This window comes from Mya arenaria, chromosome 5 (genome assembly GCF_026914265.1).
Source record: "Mya arenaria isolate MELC-2E11 chromosome 5, ASM2691426v1".
Classification (NCBI taxonomy): Eukaryota; Metazoa; Mollusca; class Bivalvia; order Myida; family Myidae; genus Mya; species Mya arenaria.
The window spans coordinates 21,072,482-21,095,983 of record NC_069126.1 but is presented as its reverse complement, the minus strand read 5'-3'; the positions used below and the strand labels follow the sequence as shown (position 1 = coordinate 21,095,983).

Below are 23,502 nucleotides of genomic sequence, written 5' to 3'. Positions count from 1 at the left end.
TACGGTAAGGACATTTTCTCTGGCAGAAATAAAGATTTTCTTAATTATGTATTACAATTATATAATAAGTCAGGAACTCATTGATGTATATTAACAAAGACAATATCTATATTTGTAGCATTTAAATCACTGAGCTTCATTTTGAATATATATACACTAAACAAAATTCCTAACCGGCCAGCTAAGTAATCTTCTAATATTCCTTTCCCTGTGAAATAAGCCTAATTACAAATTAGTTTCACGAAAAGACCATTACATCGTACACATGCTGTGAAAACTTGGTTCACATATTTCACGTTGTCAAAAAGATACAGTGTCTCAAATGACAACACCCTCAATCATAAAAGTCACAAAATCTAACATAGCGTGTAAAGGAAAAAAATAAAAATACCACCCTTAGTCACTTTAAAATGGTATTACATCATATGTTAGACTGAAACACAGTTATCAATGGCTTAATTAGTTCAAATGAATGGTCAACTTTAACATTACCATCTTTGTGAAACAAAACCTGAGTCAAAAGATTGCTAAAAATACAAAAACAATGAAAATTTTGATTCCCTATGGAATTTGCATTGTTATTTCTTTTCCTTGTGACTTTTGGATTTAGGAGTAACCGCATATAAACTGTGTATTCTCTGCCATTTATGCTTCGATTTAGCTGAATTTTCCAAAGAATATTGCCAGAGAGGGCGGATATCAAATACTGAACTGAATATTGATTATACTTAATGCACTTTTCAAGAAGGTTACTTTACTAAGTGGCCGGTTAGGAATTTTGTTATCTCTTAGTCAATTCAAAGAAGAAGTTCTGTCAGTTTCATACTCATATCTAGATGTTATTTTTCATCCAAGAAATATTGTTCTTCTTCATACCCACCCCTATTTATTCAGACATTTCATTTATTCAACAAAGAACTCTGTCAGTCCAACTCAAAAGAACTTCAAATGTTATGGTTGAATAATCCTGTCAATGTTTTCAAGAGTTTAAGTTGCCATTGGATTCAATGGTCCATAAATAGTCGCAAGGTCGGGATGAATGCTTTTCAGTTTTGATCGATTGTAAACGCAAATGCAAACATCTAAAAGTTTGCCCTCTCGACCACTGGATGGCTGGCTGTGGCATTAAATATTGACCATACTCAGATCATTTCAAAAGAATGATTTCAAAACTAGCAGGTCCACTTTGTGTGAGAAATCATGTGGGAGCATTGATTGATGTTTGCCGAAGAAAATGATATGTGTAATTAGTTTATCACCACCTTAAGCGTTTACAAGATATGCGTATTAAGACATGCCAAAATATAGATAACCCACTCCTGAAAATGGGCAACTCATTTGACACCTCTGATTATGTATTTATCAAATGATGTATAGTATTCCTCCATGAAATAAATTGCTTTAAAACGTCTTCAGTAGAATGCTGACTGGGGATGGGTATTGTGAGAAAAAAAGTATCGTGATACGATATTCCATAAGTGTATCTAGCGCTCAATATTCCCAAACCGTATCTCGATATTCTCAAAGCGTATCTCGATATTCCCAAAGCATATTGTGAGACACATCGCAATTTAAATTTCTAAAATTCCCAAAGCATATTGTGATACACATCGCAATTTAAATTTCTAAAATTCCCAAAGCATATTGTGATATTTATCGGGATATATTGTTAAATACTGAACATTTAGATTATTAATTACTAAAAATCTATTAAAAGTGTGTTTTTTTTACTTTGTGTAAAAGTAGATAAACTGAAATATTTCAAACGATCATAACATTGATTTATACAAGTGCAAGTGAGAGTTGCCTCAAATTCGGACATGCAGTCAGGCCCGGGCCAGTTGAGCTATCGAAAAGGATCAAATTGAGAGATTGGGATCTCTTGTCATGATTTATTAAAAACAGTTCTTCTAGAACAGGGTGATGGATAAAGTGAACAAATAATGATGTTTGTGTATTAATTGTTACAATTATTTATTTTAATATTTCTTCAATGCCATAATAATATAGCTTGATTCAATATGCTTGGCGTATAAGAATAAAATTCAAGTATTTTGTTTCAAAGTTTAAGGCAAATTAAATGTGTTTTACCATCAATATTTACATTTATGCTCCGATGGACCATTATATAATAGCCTCTATCATAGAAAACTGTACCTAAAATTTTGGTCAACAATTTCACAGATAAGCGTTTTCAATTTCGGGAATAAGCCAAAAATCAACTGAGATTTGTTTGAATTAAATTTACATTAAAACATAGATATTACGGCTAATGGTTTATTGGTAGCTGTACGCATTGCACCAGCATTATTGCACAATATATCGGTTTATCAATATTACCATACATCACTAATTCTTTTGAAGAAATGCAAAACTAGCTTGACTAGATTCTTCATCACAGTTTTAAATATTCTTTAAACTCCTCTATTTCACAAAGGATAGTTTCTTACTTCAGTAGTCTGAGGGCTTTGGTGTGTACATTTGAAACAGTTTGGTATAACTCTGGAACCATTCAGGTATTCAGATAAAACTCATTTGGAACCCAAGTTAAAGTGACACTCTTAACTGATATTTAAAATCAAAACATACACATGTATAACAAACACCAATTTTGACTGATACGCCTTAAACTACTTACTAAATAATTCATTTATCAAAAATATTAATAACAAGATTGTTACCGTGTATTTAATATCAGAAAGAGCAAAAAAATATTTATTAATAAGTGAATGCTAACAGATTTACTGTCATCGGAGGTACTCTGAAATACCGTGTTTTATGCTCATTTCTTTTAAATTCAACTCAGTATCCTTCATGAGAACCATTGTTTATTGACATGTATTCATCCTTTTTTGGAATATTAAAACAATTTTATTAATTGCAGTAAATCTTATTTGGGAGTAAGAGTGCATCTTTAATAGTAGCAGTAGGCATAACTTCCATAAGTGTAACAAGCAACATAACTTCTGCCATGGACCTATATACAATGGATTGGCAACTCTCATCTGTGTTAATGCGATAATCACAAACTCACGCGTGCGGTGGGATTTCATTCCGAGATCTTACCGTGTGGTCATTTTCGAGACGTCCGACATCGGCCGAATATATACATGTAGGAAAACATTGTTTAAAATTGACTCAAATGCGCGGTACTTTCATTTGAGTTGATAATAGTCGAATTGAATCTGATTGAAATCACAGTTATTAATTATAATTAAATCTATATCGAACAAGGCATTATAAGCAGAGTTGGCGGAAATAACCGAAGATTGCCGTTAATCACATATCGGAGATTCGGCAGAATTTTCCGATATTTGCCGAGCGCGCGCTAAGGATTGTGGGTAAATTATTATTTCTTATCGTTTCACCGATATGGGGCAGTTGCCAATCCATGGTCTATATGTCCGTGCTTCTGCTAAAATATTATTTCTGTTTTATTCCCCTTGTTCCAGCAAATCTGTTCTCTACAATTACAATGATGTGAATTAGTTCTAATGCTTAATACATTTTTAAATCATATATTAAAATTATAAATATAAATTCTGAATTATTTTCAAACATTTGAAAGAATTAAAATAGGAATAATAATAACAGAGTTTTTTCAGTCATGTGAAGTACCCATGAGTGGGAGAGTTGGATGACCTACTCAACATTTTTTTTTCATATTGAATTCAAACTTGGACATTAATCTTCTAAATGAATTTGAGAAGCTGTATTTTAAGAAATGCACTTATTATAGCATCTGTTAACATTGAATAAGCAATTAATTTATTTGTTTGTGTTTATCGCCTTTTAAAATCTTTTTAAAGAAATTGATTGCCCTGTTGATTTTTTCACAAAAGAATTGATTTGTTTGCCATAACAATACATCTTTCAGCAGAAAGGAGAGCATTCATATTTCTAAAAAGAAAGAAAAAGTCCAGATATCAGTAAAATTAAATAATAGGTAGGTGTATAACACCTTCTGAATATTGTGTAAATAGAAGATTTGAAAATTAAAGTGGATGAAATAGAATGACAGAAGTAAGGTATTGGGAAATGGATTAAAATTGAATGTTATGTGTGTTTAATACAAATGGATTACAGACAGTAGTTGGCCTAGACTTGTATCGCGGACGCCTACAGGGGGAACATTTGTTGTGATCAGGAGGTTGTCAGGGAACTGTATGACAAATTATGTACACTGTTCTGGGACTTTTTGTGTAAAAATGAGATAAAATAATTACTGCGGATAGTACAGTTATATATAAAAAAAATTGGATAAATTATTCTGTGGTATGGTTCAGTATTTTTTTAAGCACATGCAACTTTTAAAAAATGTTTTTAATAAGTATTTTTTTCTGGTTTAGGTTAGCATTAATTTGTTTTTCCTACATGAACTTATAATTATGTCCTTTTAATATTATGTGTATCTTTGATGAAATAGTATTTGTAAATTTTAAAAGTCATTATATGTAAGCTCACCATTCATGTATTAGTTTTAAAACACAGAAGAACAATACACAAGACAGTTTTTTTCCAAATATTCATAAGGGACAAAAAAAGGAGGTATCTATGTGAATAAATGTATGAGGGCTGTTCATAAATTTCCTAAAGTTCGTGGACAGGCTTTATATTTCTAAATATAAGTTAGTTATTTAATTTTCAAAGAGTCAACTATTTCAGATCATTTAAGAAAAAGATTGTGTAGATATGGCAGTAATGTGTTCTAGTAAATGTTGCCGACTGCCGGCAAACCCGGGAGGAAACGTGAGCCCGGTGTGGGGCTTATGACCACCGGAACACTAGCACAGCGCTCAAACCAACTGAGCTAACGGGGCGGCTGGTTCTAACTCACACACACTACAGCATATTGAATTTTTTTGTTTGTTTTTTTAAATACTTTAAACAATTTTTAGTTTGCATGTTAAAAAATTATATAAAACATAACGCTGAATACCTGTTGAAACAATTTGTTCAAAATTTGGATGTAATCGTAAACATTAATAAAGTTCTGGGGTATGGTAATTATAATATATACATAAGATACTCAAAGGCGAATATTGCAACATTAAAAATGTTTAAATCAATGTGATTTGAACATCAAGCAAATATTCTTGTTATGAAATGTTTTGCAGTTTATTCTTAGCATTTAATTACTCAATACACCTGATTAATTTTACATTTGAAAGGAATGTGCATATAAATTTGTTCACGAAATAAAGAAAATAAATTTCATCCAATTTTGCATTAAAACGACAGTTTTCATGAGCGTTGCGTAACAACATCTTACCTTACATAAAAAGACATGAGATAAATAAGAAAAAAATCCACATTCATGTAGGAGTTCTTAATTCCACTCACCTTATCGTTCTAGTTTCATGGAAAAAACCCACACAATACGATAAAGCACAGCAAAAATATGGGCAGATTACAGATTTTTATACATCATAAAGCTGCATTTTTTGCTTCATGTAATAAGGTGTCAAAGTGCTCTGACTGTTCAAAGAGATTGTAAATGTTAACTGCATACAGGAAGGTGGTGGTGTGTAAGCTTATTTGACTCGCACTCGGGCCTTGCATGCTCATTCGACGAGTGCTCTGTTAAGATTGTAAGTCATTTTAGGTTTTTGGAGCATAGTGCACATACAGAACGTAACCCTGGTTAGAGCTAACTTGGTTCTTAAACGTGGGCCAGTGTATAACACTGTCACACGGGACCCCCATTTAACGTCCCTCCTGGAAGACAATTAGTATGTTTTTAGTGATGTGACGGGGAATCAAACCTGCAACACTGGATTGACAGTCAAGCGTGTTACCACTAGAACACGGATCAGACACATTGTCTATGTTATATTGTTACCATTAATAACTGGTGGAAGCAATTTGCTCCTGTCTTCAAGAACAGCCCTCATATAATACAAACTCTAAAACATCCTATATATATTATAATGTTTCTGTATATTTCAAAATGTATGGCATGAATTGTATCATTATTTATATATCGGAAAGTTTCTGTAAACCATATTAATGGCATATTTTGGATTGAAGTGTTTTATATCATTTTTTTTTCAGACTGTGAGATTTTCGCTCAAAGATGCGGATTTAACCACTTCACTGACTCGTTGTTTTTTTCGACTGGTGCTATATAGTACAATACAGTGATTCACACATCATAAAAATGGATTATAAAATGACCTGCAAATTGAGATCAGCAAGTGTTCTAGCACAGACATGGACTTTAGGAATTGTGTTTTTAAGCTGTTTATCACACATTCATGCAACAAGTAAGTATTTGAAATAGCAACGATGTGTGTATTCAATATATAAGGCTGTTGATTGAACTGTATCGATCAATACCCAAAGCTAGAGGTTACATAATATTGATAACATATGCCATAATAGTCTATATAAAAAGATAATGATGAGGTTTTTTTTAATGAATTTTGGTATTGGCAGACCGGTGCATTACGCAGTGCCATTAATACAGACTGGTAAATGCAGCGCAACGCCACCATTGGTACCAAAGATATATAAAACATATAAATTAAATAAAATCTTCAAAATTGTACACAAAGAAAGTTCAAATGATCTGATAAATGTTAAGGAAAATGGCTTGTCAGATATAAATGTAATTACCATTCCAGCGACATCCGTGATCTTGCATAACGCAGTCAGTGTTCAGGTCGGGTCCGTGTCTTCATACAACTGTTCTGTCACTGGTTCGGGGCCTGACCCCCAAAGTGTTGTTTGGGAGATTAAAGACACCAGCGGGACCACGATTTCAAACGCAGGCCTGTTTACCACACAACTATTCGACACGGCAAACAGCGCTGACGGGTCTGTGATTAGTCAGGCGACGTTTACTGTCGTGCAGAGTCATCTAGGAAAGCGCCTCTTTTGCACAGTCAATGACCAGGGGACATCTTCTACCATGAGCATTTATACGGTGATCACCGCAACAAATCAAGGTTGATCCATTTACACAGCCTTTTTTTTATTATGATCATATTCAACAAAAAACAACAAGATAATTTTTGCATATTATTTATTATGTTTGTCAATTTTGTGCTTAAAGATATGAAAATGGAATATGACATACAATATAGTTATGACATAAACAATCTTTTATGTCTACTACTTATATATAATGATTTAATTTTCTTCTTTAACCTCAGATGTTTGTTGTTCATTCTCTGCTAAATATTTTTTATTGTTTAATGAAAATGAAATTCATTGTTTTTAACAGTGACACAAGGTTTGTTTTGATTCTGTTTTGTCCCAAGATTTTTAGCATGGCAGGGCCTTTCTTATATATATATGCTTGTACAATGATACAACATCTTGTTTCATGTAAAAAAACACTAGAAATATCAATTTTCAAAATGTCTTGCAAAATTTAAAGATAAGAAATCCGGATCAATAAACCTCGTTTTAGGAGACTCTCGCATGTGTCTTTTTGGGATCCCTGCGTGCTATCAAGCAATCTGTTTAAAGTTTGCGAAGTTCAGTATGAGCAGTATTTGTATAGAGTCATAAATGAACTACGCTCGTCACAAGGAAATTTTTTGGCTACAATACAGTAAGTGATAAAAAATAACAATAATAAGATGTTGGTAAGAAAGGCCCTCATGTTTTTAACACACCTTTCTTTTATGACTTGACCCCAAACCAGAATGACCTTATCCCCGAGATGCCAGTGATTTCTACCTCCACGAGGGCTGTTCATAAATTTTGTAGACAGGACGAAATTCAACCTACCATTTATTTATGTAAACAATTTAACGTAAACAACATGTCATTCAATATACTGTTTAAAGTATTTCATGTCCCAAAGCATTTTCAAAGTGTTCCATGTTCCTCACATTTAGTTTCCTTAGCAACGCTGAATCAAATATGATATGTTTTAGGTACACAATCTCTTTATTCAATGGTCTGAAAAGGTGACATGTTAAAATGTTAAATTAACATTACATATCGATTTTACAAAATACAAAGCCTGTCTGCAAACTTTATGAACGGTCCTCGTATATACATTTTCACAGCTACTGTTTTAGCTGGCGGTCCCCTAAACTTCCCATTTCCAGATAGTTCCAATCATAATTATATTGTACTAATATACCCTGGTGAAACAGTGTACAGTGTAACATCCTGAAACAGGAGGTTACTTTTAACTACATTTAGCTGTTTAGGCTTTGACTTTGAAGGGTCTTTTTTTTGAATGAATGAATGAATGAAAGTCTTTATTTACAGAGGGTAACCCAATTAGTGTAAACTAATCTTCCTTGGGGCCCTCTAAAGCAATATTTACATACATACAAATACATAATTATATAGCAATATAACAATCAGCATAACAAATTCAAAGTTAGCATTATTCATAAACATGATCAACATGATAACAATGTTACACAACAACATAATACATACATATGGCGGCAGAGGTTTAACTTACAGACTTACATATGGCCATATTTACAATTTTAGCTTTATGACTGTTGATTCGAATTTATCCACTTAGTATAATTTACTGTAAAACTTTTAATACTTTCGCTCTGTCTTATTTCATTTGGAATGTTATTCCATACTTTTACCCCAGAGTACGACATACTCCCTTTAAAAAGTTCTATATTTGGTTTGGGTATTAAAAAATCCGATTTATTTGAAGAACGTAAATGATTTGGACGCCTGACATTGTAATTGAACATATTTTGAATATATGACGGGACTGCATTTTGCGATACCCTGTACATAAATTTGGCTTTATGAAGTGAAACCCTCTGTTCAATATTAAGAGAATTAATTATATTCAAAGCCTCGCTTAAAGTGGTATATTGTTCACCTAGAATGATACGACATGCTCTTCGTTGTAATCGCACTAAAACCTGGATATTCGATTGTTTTGTACTACCCCAAATGATACTACAATAGTCAAGATGTGGTTGGACATAGGCTTTGTAAAACATTATTCTATAATTAACAGGAATAAATACTTTAATTCTTGATAATAGCCACAAATTACTAGATATTTTCTTCCTAAGAAATTTTATATGCGTATCCCATTTAAGGTTTTCATTTATATATATGCCAAGAATTTTATCACCTGTTGTGATTTCCAGATTTAAGTCTTTATATTTCAAATTTAGAGGTTGATTAACTAATTTTGTCCGCTTCTGGGGTGTCGTTATCAATATTACTTTGGTTTTTGAAGCATTTAATACCATACCATTGTTTAGACACCATGTACTGACGTTATTCAAAGCAGCTTGTAAATTCATTTCAACTTCAAATTTAGATTTATTTGTGTCATATATTGTAGTATCATCTGCATACATATCAACGTTTGAAACATTATCCTGTACATACATAGGCAAGTCATTTATGAATAAAATAAATAAAAGAGGCCCTAGAATAGACCCTTGCGGGACCCCGCATGTCGTAATTTGCTTATCAGAGAGAACACCGTTTAAGTTCACCGCTTGAGTTCTATTTGTAAGATAAGACTTGAACCATTTAATAGTATTATCTCCACATTTGTAAATTTGTAATTTTTTTAATAGTATTTCGTGGGAACATAAATCGAATGCTTTAGAAAAATCTAACATAACAACGCCTACAAATTCTCCATCATTTAAAGCTGTTACCCATTTATCTATCATACATACTAATGCGGTTTCGCAGCTATGTTTTTTTCTAAATCCACTTTGGGATTTACATAATAATTTATAATGATTAAGGTAATTAACAAATGAATCATGCACATGTTTTTCAATCAATTTTGAAAGAGTAGGTAAAATTGATATTGGCCTATAGTTATTTACATCATTTGATGAACCTTTTTTAAATAAAGGATTAACTTTGGCGCATTTCCATTCATCTGGGAAAACACCTTGTTTTATACTACAATTTATAACATACGTAAGACTATTTGATATAACATCGGCTGATAATTTTAAAAGTGTTGGCCCTATTTGGTCAAGTCCTGTAGCTTTGGATACATCTAAATTATTTAACATTTTACGCGTTTGGGATTCCGTAATCAGAGGAATGTGAAAATATATATGATCAGGAACTTTTGTTTTTACAAAATCATTTACTTTATTAAAATTTGAAGTTGGAATAGGTTCTTTTAAGTTAGCTGCTACGTTTACAAAAAATTTATTAAAAGTATTTGCAATATCTTGGTTATCAGTAATATCTATTCCATCTTTATGAATGTTTTTTATTAAATTACAGTTGTTTGTCTTTTTTGTAGACGCACCATGTTCTTTAAATATTTTCCAAACTGTTTTAGGGTCTGATTTTCCTTCCTCAATTTTTCTTTTATAAGATTCTTTTTTAGAATTATCTATCAATGTACAAACTTTATTTCTTGAAACTCTGTAGTTATCCATATCATTTTTAGCCTTAAATTTATCACGTTTTTTAATTTCATCTAAAATATCAGGTGTAAACCAATCTGGTTGTTTTATGTGTTTAACTCTGTGAATTCTAATTGGGACGTGATTATCTACAACACTTGAAAAATTAGATACCCAAGTGTGAAGTACTTCATTAGTATCAGTGTTGTTTAGATTACCCCAGGGGATTCTGATAAGATCTGATAAAAATGACTCCTCTGAAAATGACCTAAATGATCTGTATTTTATAAAATTATGTGAATTGATTTTTTCTTTATAATTTAACTTTCTTGTACATAGGATCGGATAATGATCGCTAATTCCTATTTTGGGCACGCTTACATTACATATATTTTGATCACAATTAGTATAAATGTGGTCTATTAAAGTTTTTGAAGTTGAACATTCACGCGTCGGCTGCTTAATTAACTGTTTTAATCCTAGCGATAAAATATAGCTAGACCATTCATCATTTATTTTGGAAATTAATAAATCTCGATTTATATCGCCTAAAATTATTATTTCTTTTTCTTCAAGTTGAACATTTTCTATATGAGTGTCAAATATTTCTTTCCATGCAACTTTAGATTCTGGATGCCTGTAAAGTGAACCAATTAAAAACGATTTACATTTTGTTGGCATAATTTCTAACCAAATTATTTCTATATCATCTCCTTCTAAATCTAATCGTCGTATGCAATTTACGTTTTGTTTTACATATACTGCCAAACCTCCACCGCCATTGAATAAACGGTCGCGACGAAAAGGTACTTGATATCCATCTATATGAAATGTTTCAGTTTTATGGTTTTCATTGAATTTCGTTTCACTTATACCCATTATATCTATTTTGTTTTTCTTAGATGTTAGCATTAATTGTAATTCATCAAATTTAGAAGACAGTCCAGCTACGTTTAAATGACCGATGGTTAAACCTTTTTTATTATTTAATCCTAAATTAGTTAAATTTATGTGTTCCGAAATATTTAAGATAGTAGCGTTAGAGTTTTGAACGTCATTGTCATCGTTTATATTATATATACATGTATTCATATTATCATTTAAACAGCTTTTACTCTGGGAAAATAAGTCACAGTTACAGTTAGTTCCATTGCATGTGTCACAAATGTTTTGCAGAGTTGCGAAATAATTTGCACTTTCTATGCCACAGGAAACGGCTTCTTTGCCGAATTCCTAATTCCAACATTTGTCAGATTTATGGCCAATCAGACCGCAATACCAGCACGTTATTGGTTGTTTGTGTCTACATTCGTGAGTCTGGTGGTTGCTTTCAAAACAATTTACACATCGATCATCGTCCATTCTTGTACTGCCAGTTCGCCTAACATTTCGATTACCACGGTAGTTATTTGCCGCACGTGGTGGATATACACATTTCGTAAAGTCATAAACTATGTGAATGACTTCATTGATTGTTCCCAGAATCCGTTTGATCCCCGAATTTGACGGATGAATATGGTCAGTGAAATTATAGAAACGCATAATGAGTTGTCCGTTTCTATCGTAAAACGACCTAAAATTATCCACATATTCGATTCCATGATGTAATGTTAACCGTTCGATGATCATGTTGACAGCTGTAACGTCAACATCCCCTCGCGGTGCCAACTTTGAAAGAATAACTTTGATATTTGGATTTCGAGATTTAATCATGGCTATCAGTTGATCATACTGTTCTTCTAGAAGATCGTGATCCGCATTTCCAGAAATATCGTTTCCTCCGATGTAAATGAGAATGCATTCAAAGTTCATAATATCGAATAATTCAATATCTCTAAGTAATGTTTTCACAGTGGCTCCTGAAACAGAATGTTTGTGTACGTAGGAATGTAAACCCTTCATATTTATTCTGTTGAGAATTGAATCACCCATTAAAAGAATCTTTTTATTTGGTGATTGAGAGTGGTCTCGTGTCGGACTTCTGAATTGGTCGTGTCGTCTTGTAGGTGCGGTTTCATCACACACAGGCGGCAGGTCATGGTAACATGTTCCAGGGTCGGAGCTTGGTCTATTAATCACCACTTCAATTTTGCGTGCCTGATTGTGATTAGTGGCCATTTTCAAAGACGGTTTTTCCGCCGTTTGTATTTTCTGTGTCAATTTAACAGTTTTGCTTCCATTATTCTTTCGCTGAGTTGTGTTTTGCTGTTGGTTATTTTGCAAGCAGGTTTCGTTCCCTGTCAAGATCTGACTATAAGTTTTTTTTTTTTTTTCAAGTTCGGAGTTTTCACCTTCTGTCGTATCCGATATATTGTGAGCACATCCAATTTGAGGCATAGTAGCAGATTTCTCGATCAAAGAGTCTATTTTCAAGTTGCATTGTTCCACTTGACCCTGTAGGTTTAAACTCACTTGCTGCAACAAATGAATTTGACTTTTTATTTCCTTCAACAGCGTTTGATTCTGTAACCCTTGTTCATATGTTATGTCATTTCGTGTCAAATTTCCATCACATAGTCTTTTGTGTACAGGTGTCGATGTCTGATTTAGAGGCAGTTTTTTGTTTGTTTCATGAAACGAAAGTCCTTGGTCAGAGTTTGTTTTCGAGGTTACAGGTGTCGATACACCAGTCAGTAGCGATTTACTATTTTCAGGATACACATTACAATTGTGTGGCAAACTGATTAATGGCGAGGAGTTCAGAGATGTAAAGTCCTGTCTCGTTTTTGGAACCACCATACGTGATGTCGGAATAATTAATAACGACTGGCTAGCCTCTGAAGAGAAAGATTCGTCATGGATAGTAGCATCATCCTGTTGCTCATATTTGCTTTGAGATTGGGACATAGTGTAATTCAGCGTAGAATTGTCATCGGTAGTGGCATAACTGTTTTTACTGTTGCTGCTATGTCGCCAAAAGTTGAAAGATACGTCTTCGTCTATCTTTTCCATGATGTCAGTAGTGAAATGTATCAGTCAGGTATGGCCCCATTTAAATATTGTTTACAAGAATTTAAATCTTCTCGCTTATAGCTGAGCTTGTCCGTATTTCCCTATTATGTCAGGTGCTTTATCTACTGACTGGCAATAATAAAGCCTTAATTGGTGTCCTGGTCGTAATCAGTGTCATTGTGATAAAAAATTAACAAAAAAGATTCAGTCTCAAGATATGGAAATGAATCTTGGTACACATGTTGCCTGGAACAATATTAACTTGGTAATCAAGGCCCATAACTCTGGCTTTAAAGCTGCACTCTCACAGTTTGACCATTTCGAAAACTTTTTATATTTTTTTGTCTTGAAATGTGCCATTTACGCAAAAATTGGCTCATTCCAAGAAAAAAGTTGTCAAAACGGTTAATCTGTGAGAGTGCAGCTTTTTAATAATAGTTGAGTTTGACTGTAAAAAGCAACAATAGATGAGTTTTGTAGGAGTCCCATTTCTCTGAGTAAGCTAGTATTTTCCTTAGATCCATCAACTGAGGAATTATTGAAAGCAAAGGTTGTGCCAGTATCATTCTGCTTCACTCATTCTTGCTGTTCTTTATAAGAATAGCATGACTGTTTTGCGAGATGTGTTAAACCTCCTTCCAAGCCATTTTTAGCTTGATTTTTATTTGAAGAATAAGAAGGCTATACAACTCATGTCGGCATTGGGGTCTGCCTCATCATGGGCGTCCGGTTAAAGTTTCACGGCAACATGGCATTTTCACATATTAATCCAATACCCTTCCTTTAATTTACTAAATACATCATGCAGTTTTGCAAGGCTATCACACAATAAGGTTACATAGCTCCATATTATCATAAATACAAATTATGGCCCCTGATTGACTTAACTTAAAGGAAGTTTAAGTTTTTGGGCACATTGTGTCCCATTCAAGTTTCAGGGCAAGTTTGGATTTTCACTAATTACTTTTATTTTTTTCATTTAATTGACTTAATACTTCACTCAGAACTGTTGTTTACGGCCATCACACAAGTAGGTTACATAACTACATCTTAGCTTGATTGACTTAAAAAGTTTGGTTTAAGTTTTTGGGAGTTTTATAGAGGCCTTATGTTTTGGCCCTGAGAGTCATTGTCAAGGTCAAGGTCAAAGTTACTAAAAATAGAAAAATTGTGAGTACTGAATAACTTTAGTTTGGGTTGACATATTGTGACCGAAATTGGTATATTGGAAGAGTTAATGGAAACGTTTCATGGGATTGTGTTTGGGGCCCCTAGGGTCAAGGCCACTGTTACTAAAAGTAGATACCCTGTTGGTACTGAATAACAAACTTGGTATGTAGGAAGAGTTTATGGAGGACTTCCATGGGATTGCATTTGGGGCTCTTAGAGTCAAGATCATGGTCACTGTTACAAAAAAAAAAAATGAATCTCACAATAAAGGCTGAAGCTCTTCTGTCAATCATTGAAAACCTGGTTTTGTCGCAATGCAGCATAACTTGTTTACTTTTCAATTTGACTTTTTTTATTGCTTTTGACAGGAACATATAACATCATTATTGTATTCATTTATTAGACAAAGTGGCGTATAGTCAAGTGCGCTTACTTATGACAGCTCTTGTTAATATACGTAATAATGCACCTGTGCTTCCCTGGTTTTAAATGGTTCTATTAATATTATAAGTGCTAAAATAAATCTGAAATTCCTAGTTTGACAGACATGATATTTTTTTAGTAAAAATAATGAAAAATCTGAGCAATATTTCTACTTGTTTCCTATAAGAGATAACATAACGCATGTCAATTATATTATAAATGTCACAAATTCCTATCAAAGGATTCTTTCTTTACAAATAATTTTGGAAACAAAAAACATGACTTTCAAAAGCATTAGTATAATATAACTGTGATGTAACAAAAATGGATTGATAAACATTATTGTGGAAAAACAATATGAGCCAAATATCATGTGATTATTTATTGCTTCCATTTAAGCAAATCTTGGGCAGACCTGCAGTGCAGCAATATCGTGTTCCCCAGCAAACTCCCGGTGCAGCAACAATATCTGCGTGTGTTCAACTGGCTACACAGTGAATGGAAACACATGCAATCAGAGTATGTACCAATCAATGTTACAGGTAGTAAGGTCCATACATTTTAAGTAAACTCAATTGTAAAGATAGTTTGAAGCCAATTAAAGTGAAACTCTGTTTTCATGGCAACGAGGACGATCACTTGATGGGGCACTGATGCCAGGGACAAAATTCACAAATGTCTGTGTCTGGGTTTGAAAACCTGTTCTACATTCTTGCATATAGATTTTGCCTTTATAGTTTTAATGAAGATAATTTGAAACATTTAAGAATTCACTTTTCTGAGCCTGAGTTGCAATCTGAAGTAGAATGTTTGTGAATGCAAGCCCACAGGCCCCAATTTCTTGAAACTTTTTAAATCCCTTATAACAGTATTAAGCTAAGCTCACACTATTTTTGTTTTTCATAAATTTGCATAACATTAACTTTTTTAAGAGTTTTTATACTTTTGATAGGAATTATCTCTAGGCCAAAAAAAATAAATGTTTGTTTAGGGTAACCTTCCCAAATTTTTTAGGTAGGGTAGGTAGGAATTTGTTTGTTTTTTTGTTGTTGTTTTTTTCAAATCTGTCGTAAGTTCAGAGTGTTTCCTTGCACATGGCAGTCTTTCCTACATTACTGTCATTGCCTGACTTTGTTTTATCATATAAACAATAATTCTGATCGTCCAATTCACATTTATCCGCCCTTCGTAACTCTCTATTCGCTAACGGGTATTTTTTTGCTCAGAAACGGAAAAAAATAGTTGGTCGGCGCATTTTTATAGGTAGGGTCGGGTTACCCGAAACAGACATATTTTTTTTTAGGCTTTATGATAATCACAATAAATCATTTTTCATTCAACCAAATTTGATTTAAGTACATATTTCCGCTTATTGAAATAATTAAGCTACTTAAGCCTGTTAAGCTTAAGAAGTTTAGAAAAATTGGGCCCAGGACTTCTTGGGTGAAAGCTAGTTAAATGCTTTACCACTTGACCACTCTCCTGGGAAGTTGGAGAGCATAGCTGATGGCAAATACTTTGTAGAATACATAACTTACTGAATGAAAACCTGATGCCTTTCGCAACTTAAAAGAAGCTATTTAATAATCGTAATAATTGTGTCATTAAGTGTGTCAATTCTGATCAAAACATTCGCCGACGCGTAATAAACATGATTTCTCGATGAATAAACACGCATGGCAATCGTGTGATGCAATATTCATTTTCATTGGATGACGGAAATATCCGAGGCCGTCGTTCTTTTCTGTAAACTTCTTTACGCAATTGAAGCTGTGTATTGGAAAAATTGATCAGCGGAAGTGTCAGTGACAAGGGATTAGTGGCCGCTAATTAGTGTTTATATGGCTTCATGGGGACAAAAATTAGTGGCCGTGGCCGCGTTAGACAGTTGGCCGCTTAATGCACGTACATTATATAGTAAAAACGTACGGGGGGAATTTGGAGTGGCCGGTTAAGGCAGGTGGCCATTTAAAGCAGGTGACCGTTCAACCAGGTTTGACTGTATAGGCAAAGTTTCACTGTCTAGCAGGAAGAGCTGTTATATGTATATATGCTGCCTTTAACCTATAATGTAGACTGTTTTATTCGGCACATTTTACATTTTTTGTAATAATCTCCAAATAGGAATTAAATCAAATATAGGGAAATATATATAGTACATGACTGTTACCTCTGATTGCAAGTGATAAAAGAATAGAAACTTACATAGATATATTGACCAACTATTCCCTTTGTTATTTCCAGTCCAGCTTGGTGACAGCTGTGCGAGTTCCAGCTGTCCGGTCGCAAACTCCATCTGCAACTCCCAGTCTATCTGTGCCTGCAACACCAATTACTACGCCAGCTCAGGAAGCTGTATCCTTAGTAAGGTTTTAATCTCGGGGTTCATCACTAATGGAAGTCTGAGACTCCAAATTTTGGGTCTTGACTCCTACAGCTTGACAGTCTACCAGACTTCTACTTTGTGAAAAGGAAGACAATAACAATAAATGCTCTCTGAATTATTCTTGTAAATTTCTTTAGGTGTAAATAAATGATATGATGCTTATTTCCAGTTTCATGCTTAAAAAAAATAGGGAAGGTCATGAGGTTCAATTTTTTTTTTTGCAAACTTTTTCTTGAGATTTTTCTGCTACAACTAACAATCAATTAAATGCTAAAGATTCTCTCTACAGTATTAGCATCACTGGTATTGTTAAAAGCCAATAGCTTCCAAAAGAAAAAAAAATCAAACAAATTATACAGTGTTCTCAATCAGAACAAGCTGTTGGCCAAATTGGATGATTCAAATGACAATTGAGCTGGTTCAAATGAGGAAAAATGAATGAATTTGAGTAGAATAAGAAGTAGCTGGTTGGTTACTTTACCTCCACCCGAAACTTAATGAGACATATGATACGAGATAAAACATATTTTTCAATGCAATCAAAGGTTTAGGGTCGTTGTGAAACTGGAAACAAACATATGTTTTTATGCTGAAGTCTTAATTAAATATTAAAACTTGATTTAATAAGGGTTCTTTTATGAAATAAATAGCATATCATTTTTTATCCCAAGTACCAATATTGTTCAGCTTGGAAAGAGGAAGAACAGAGTTAGAAAATAAAATTTGTTTAGCTTCAAAATGATTTAAAAGAAGTTCTGTCATGTCGCTTGTTTAAAATGGATAAGCATTGGCATGGTGATGGGAGTGCTTTTGTTAAAACTCCAGATGTAACCGATCATTGGAAAAATAATACTATTTTGATGCATTATCATTTTTTAATCATCTTTGTTTTTGTTAAAGCCTGTATTTCTTATTCATTTGTTATTGTTGTTTTTTTTGCAGAAAAACAACTCGGTAGTAGCTGTCCTGTTGGCAATAGCCAGGCATGTGCACCAAGCGACTCCCAGTGCAGTAGCTTCCAGCCTTACGTGTGCGAGTGTCAGAACGGCTACGTACAGTCAGGATCCACTTGTGTCCTGAGTCAAGGTAAGAGATAGTCAATATTTTATATGTTGTTTGGAATGTCTGTACTTTGTGAATTGTTTCATGTTCTCTGTAGACTATTAGAAGTTATTTCAGAAAGATTTGATTAATTCACAGAAATACTTGTTTACATTTTGTTTTAAGTATCATATGGTGTCCATTTTAATGTGTGCCCTTCAGAATTATAAAAGCCTGCAGTATTTTGAAAATGCTTTAAAAATGATAATAATAATAATAATTATAATATTAGAAATTGATAATTCTTGTTTTTATGTTGCTGTATTTTTTGTTTTGTTTTATTCTCATGGTTTTGTAATTCATTATTTTATGTTAAATATAAGAACGTGTTAAATCCAGATGAGCTCCAACCTAAAAAAGTTGAAAAGTTCTTACTTTTTTTTTTTAAATAATTATCGTATCCTCAGTCTGCACTAACTTGATTTGTAAAAAGATTAGTTTAAATGTTACAAGTATGCAGGTCTAAAATTTACATCAGAAATGTTAAAGCTCTTTCAAGGTGTGACACTTTGTCTTAACTTTTCCATCAACTTTATGAGACTGGAGCTAATCTGAATTATCTCCCCTTTTTGTTGTATCTGTTTTTATTTTGTATCCCATTTCCTTAATGTTTACCCTTATTTCACTTGCTTTATGCTGTAGTTTTAAGAAGTTTGATTTCGTTCGTTACCTTAGAAATACAATTTAGTGCATTTTTATAGTCTCATCGTTTGACAGCTTGCAAAGTTAGTCTTTGTAGTTCCAGATTTAGATTGGCAAAAGTTAAAATTGAGGCTAGTGCTTCACTGTTAGTTTGCCCATAGTGTTGAGAATGTGGAATGTGCTTGTATGGGCTTGTATGGGCTTGTCCTTGTAATCCAGCTACTGGTCAATCTGTGTGACATCATTACTGTATACTGGTACTTTGAACATTTTGTTTTGGCTCTTTCAGCCCATTATATAGGCAAATCAACTCTTCAAGTATTCTCAAGCATACTGAAAATACTATTTCATTTTTCTCACATATTTGAGGAGTTATTATCTAGTAAAAACTAAATGGAACCGAGCCACTATCTTGAATAACATTCTACTTTTTTAATCCAGAACAAGTAAACACCGTTATATTGAGGAACTCATATCAATCTATTGAGACACATTATATATTATTTGTTTTGTACATTGTACATCTATTTATATTTTTGTTTTGAATTAAATAAATATGGCTATACGAAAAAATTAGGAATTTCAGGTGGGCTTTTCCATTTATGTCATAATTTGAAAAATAAGTTGGACATTGAAACTTGATTACGGTAACAAGCAAAGAAGGTTTAACCACACTGAATAATTATACACAATCAGTATAAGATAAAAGGGATAACTTTTTCTGGGCATTGATAAGGTAACAGTTTTTAACGTCCTTGAAACACTGTTGTTGGTGTGAAATTTGTTTGACCCAAACTTGTGTTTCAGTGAGTCTTGGCCAAGCGTGTGTGAATCCAGTCCGTCAATGCTATATTGTACATTCGAACTGTAATGGCTTTGTCTGTGTGTGTGACTATCAATACGAACAGTCGAACAACATCTGTATTCTTTCACCTGGTAACGTACATCGACCTCTCTATAAGCTGTGTGGGGTTGAGTTTGTAGCATTCTGCGGCATGGAATTATGATTTCATGCACATTGCTTATTGAGTATACCTTCTATTGTGTTTGTCTTGCACTGTTGCTTTTTGTGCTCAATTATTGATTGTCTTCTAATAGCTTACCGTTCAGTTTGTTTGTCATTACTGATAGCAGTGTTTGTGTGATTGCTACATTCTGTTTATTTCGTGATTTTAAGTTTTGTCGTTAAAAACTATGTTCAGATCTGTTCTGTAAAATTTGTTCATTTTAACAATGAGCTTTCTTGCGTGCACCTTGTCTTGGTTGCTTTATGTGTTGCTTTCATATATATCCGGGTCACTCTCTGGTTCACCCTCGGGCTCACTCTCCGGGTCTTCCTCATGCCAAATGATCATTTACTTTTTGCATGCTCATGCAAAAAAAGTTTATATTTTAGCGTTGTCTCAGCTTTTTTGTTTGTATTTTGTGTATGCCCTCCTTGAAACATATTGTTGATGTTGGCTGCTCTCCCTTGTTCTGTTCAATGTTATGTCAGTGTTTTTCTTAATTTAAATCTTGTTTCTTTTAACAACTTTGTGTATGCTTGGTATAATACATATAATAGCCAGCAATTCACTTTAAATATGTTAGTTTAAACATATTTATTTTACAACGATTGTGAAACAAGTTATTACAACATTATATTAATCACTCTCGTTGGCACGATTTTACGCGAGAGTGTGGTCTTGTGTTGTGGGGGAAACCGGAGAACCCGGAGAAAACCCACTTGTCCGGCTTGGTGACCACAAACCAAACTCACATGCGCCCAAGCCGGGAATCGAACCCGGGTCGCCTAGGTGAGAAGTGAGTGCGTTAACCACTGCGCTAACCGAACAACATCTAAATATGTTGAAAATTGTAATCATAAAATTCTTGCAAATATGGACAGTATTAAATTAATTTTCATATTTTTTTCCAATGGGATGGATGATTTTTTTTTAAATTCACTGTACAGTCATTTTGGTAAAATTTTAAACATTAAATTGATAATGCTTTATAATGCAATTACCAAATTGGCCGTGCTAGGCCGGACTTTACCAAGTTGGCTGTGCCAGGCCCCACTTCACCAAATTGGCTGTGCCAGGCCCAACTTTACCAAATTGGCTGTGCCAGGCCCGACTTTACCAAATTGGCTGTGCCAGGCCCGACTTTACCAAATTGGCTGTGCCAGGCCAGACTTTACCAAGTAGGTTGTGCCTGGAGGCCCGACTTTACCAAATAGGCTGTGCCAGGCCCGACTATATCAAATAGGCTGTGCCAGGCACGACTTTACCAAATAGGCTGTGCCAGGCCCGACTTTACCAAATAGGCTGTGCCTGAGGCCTGACTTTACCAAATAGGCTGTGCCTGAGGCCCGACTTTACTAAATAGGCTGCGCCTGAGGCCGACTTTATCAAATAGGCTGTGCCAGGCCCGACTTTACCAAATAGGCTGTGCCAGGCCCGGCTTTACCAAATAGGCTGTGCCTGAGGCCTGACTTTACCAAATAAGCTGTGCCTGAGGCCTGACTTTACCAAATAGGCTGTGCCTGAGGCTTGACTTTACCAAATAGGCTGTGCCTGAGGCTTGACTTTACCAAATAGGCTGTGCCTGAGGCCCGACTTTACCAAATAGGCTGTGCCTGAGGCCTGACTTTATCAAATAGGCTGTGCCTGAGGCCCGACTTTACCAAATAGGCTGTGCCAGGCCCGACTTTACCAAATAGGCTGTGCCTGAGGCCTGACTTTATCAAATAGGCTGTGCCAGGCCCGACTTTACCAAATAGGCTGTGCCTGAGGCCTGACTTTACCAAATAAGCTGTGCCTGAGGCCCGACTTTACCAAATAGCTTGTGTCTGAGGCCCGACTTTACCAAATAGGCTGTGCCTGAGTCCCGACTTTACCAAATAGGCTGTGCCTGAGGCCCGACTTTACTAAATAGGCTGTGTCTTAGGCCCGACTTTATCAAATAGGCTGTGCCAGGCCCGACTTTACCAAATAGGCTGTGCCAGGCCCGACTTTACCAAATAGGCTGTGCCTGAGGCCCGACTTTACCAAATAGGCTGTGCCTGAGGCCCGACTTTTCTAAATAGGCTGTGCCTGAGGCCGACTTTATCAAATAGGCTGCGCCAGGCCCGACTTTACCAAATAGGCTGTGCCAGACCCGACTTTACCAAATAGGCTGTGCCTGAGGCCCGACTTTACCAAATAGGCTGTGCCTGAGGCCTGACTTTACCAAATAGGCTGTGCCTGAGGCCCAACTTTACCAAATAGGCTGTGCCTTAGGCCCGACTTTACCAAATAGGCTGTGCCTTAGGCCCGACTTTACCAAATAGGCTGTGCCTGAGGCCCGACTTTACCAAATAGGCTGTGCCTGAGGCCCGACTTTATCAAATAGGCTGTGCCAGGCCCGACTTTACCAAATAGGCTGTGCCTGAGGCCTGACTTTACCAAATAGGCTGTGCCTGAGGCCTGACTTTATCAAATAGGCTGTGCCAGGCCCGACTTTACCAAATAAGCTGTGCCTGAGGCCTGACTTTACCAAATAAGCTGTGCCTGAGGCCCGACTTTACCAAATAGCTTGTGTCTGAGGCCCGACTTTACCAATTAGGCTGTGCCTTAGGCCCGACTTTACCAAATAGTTTGTGCCTGAGGCCCGACTTTACCAAATAGGCTGTGCCTGAGGCCCGACTTTACCAAATAGGCTGTGCCTGAGGCCTGACTTTATCAAATAGGCTGTGCCAGGCCCGACTTTACCATATAGGCTGTGCCTGAGGCCCGACTTTACCAAATAGGCTGTGCCTGAGGCCCGACTTTACCAAATAGCTTGTGTCTGAGGCCCGCCTTTACCAAATAGGCTGTGCCTGAGTCCCGACTTTACCAAATAGGCTGTGCCTGAGGCCTGACTTTATCAAATAGGCTGTGCCAGGCCTGACTTTACCAAATAAGCTGTGTCTGAGGCCCGACTTTACCAAATAGGCTGTGCCTGAGGCCCGACTTTACCAAATAGCTTGTGTCTGAGGCCCGACTTTACCAAATAGGCTGTGCCTGAGGCCCAACTTTACCAAATAGGCTGTGCCTGAGGCCCGACTTTACTAAATAGGCTGTGCCTGAGGCCCGACTTTATCAAATAGGCTGTGCCAGGCCCGACTTTACCAAATAGGCTGTGCCAGGCCAGACTTTACCAAATAGGCTGTGCCTGAGGCCCGACTTTACCAAATAGGCTGTGCCTGAGGCCTGACTTTATCAAATAGGCTGTGCCTGAGGCCCGACTTTATCAAATAGGCTGTGCCAGGCCCGACTTTACCATATAGGCTGTGCCTGAGGCCCGACTTTACCAAATAGGCTGTGCCTGAGGCCCGACTTTACCAAATAGCTTGTGTCTGAGGCCCGCCTTTACCAAATAGGCTGTGTCTGAGGCCCGACTTTACCAAATAGGCTGTGCCTGAGGCCCGACTTTACCAAATAGGCTGTGCCAGGCCCGACTTTACCAAATAGGCTGTACCAGGCC

At 35.4% G+C, this 23,502-nt stretch overlaps 1 protein-coding gene across 5 annotated transcripts in view; it reads left to right on the top strand.

Moving 5' to 3' along the window:
* The window catches only part of LOC128234268 (EGF-like domain-containing protein comC), a 62,370-nt gene that overhangs the window by 4,844 nt on the left and 34,024 nt on the right, over window positions 1-23,502 (top strand). For all 5 annotated transcript variants that reach the window (XM_052948409.1, XM_052948408.1, XM_052948407.1 and 2 more), the window contains exons 2-7: window positions 6,055-6,266; window positions 6,627-6,950; window positions 15,285-15,404; window positions 17,130-17,249; window positions 18,214-18,357; window positions 19,822-19,950. In XM_052948409.1, the coding sequence (XP_052804369.1) occupies window positions 6,161-6,266; window positions 6,627-6,950; window positions 15,285-15,404; window positions 17,130-17,249; window positions 18,214-18,357; window positions 19,822-19,950 (943 nt within the window). In that variant the 5' untranslated portion in view covers window positions 6,055-6,160. The remainder of the gene's footprint in view (window positions 1-6,054; window positions 6,267-6,626; window positions 6,951-15,284; window positions 15,405-17,129; window positions 17,250-18,213; window positions 18,358-19,821; window positions 19,951-23,502) is intronic.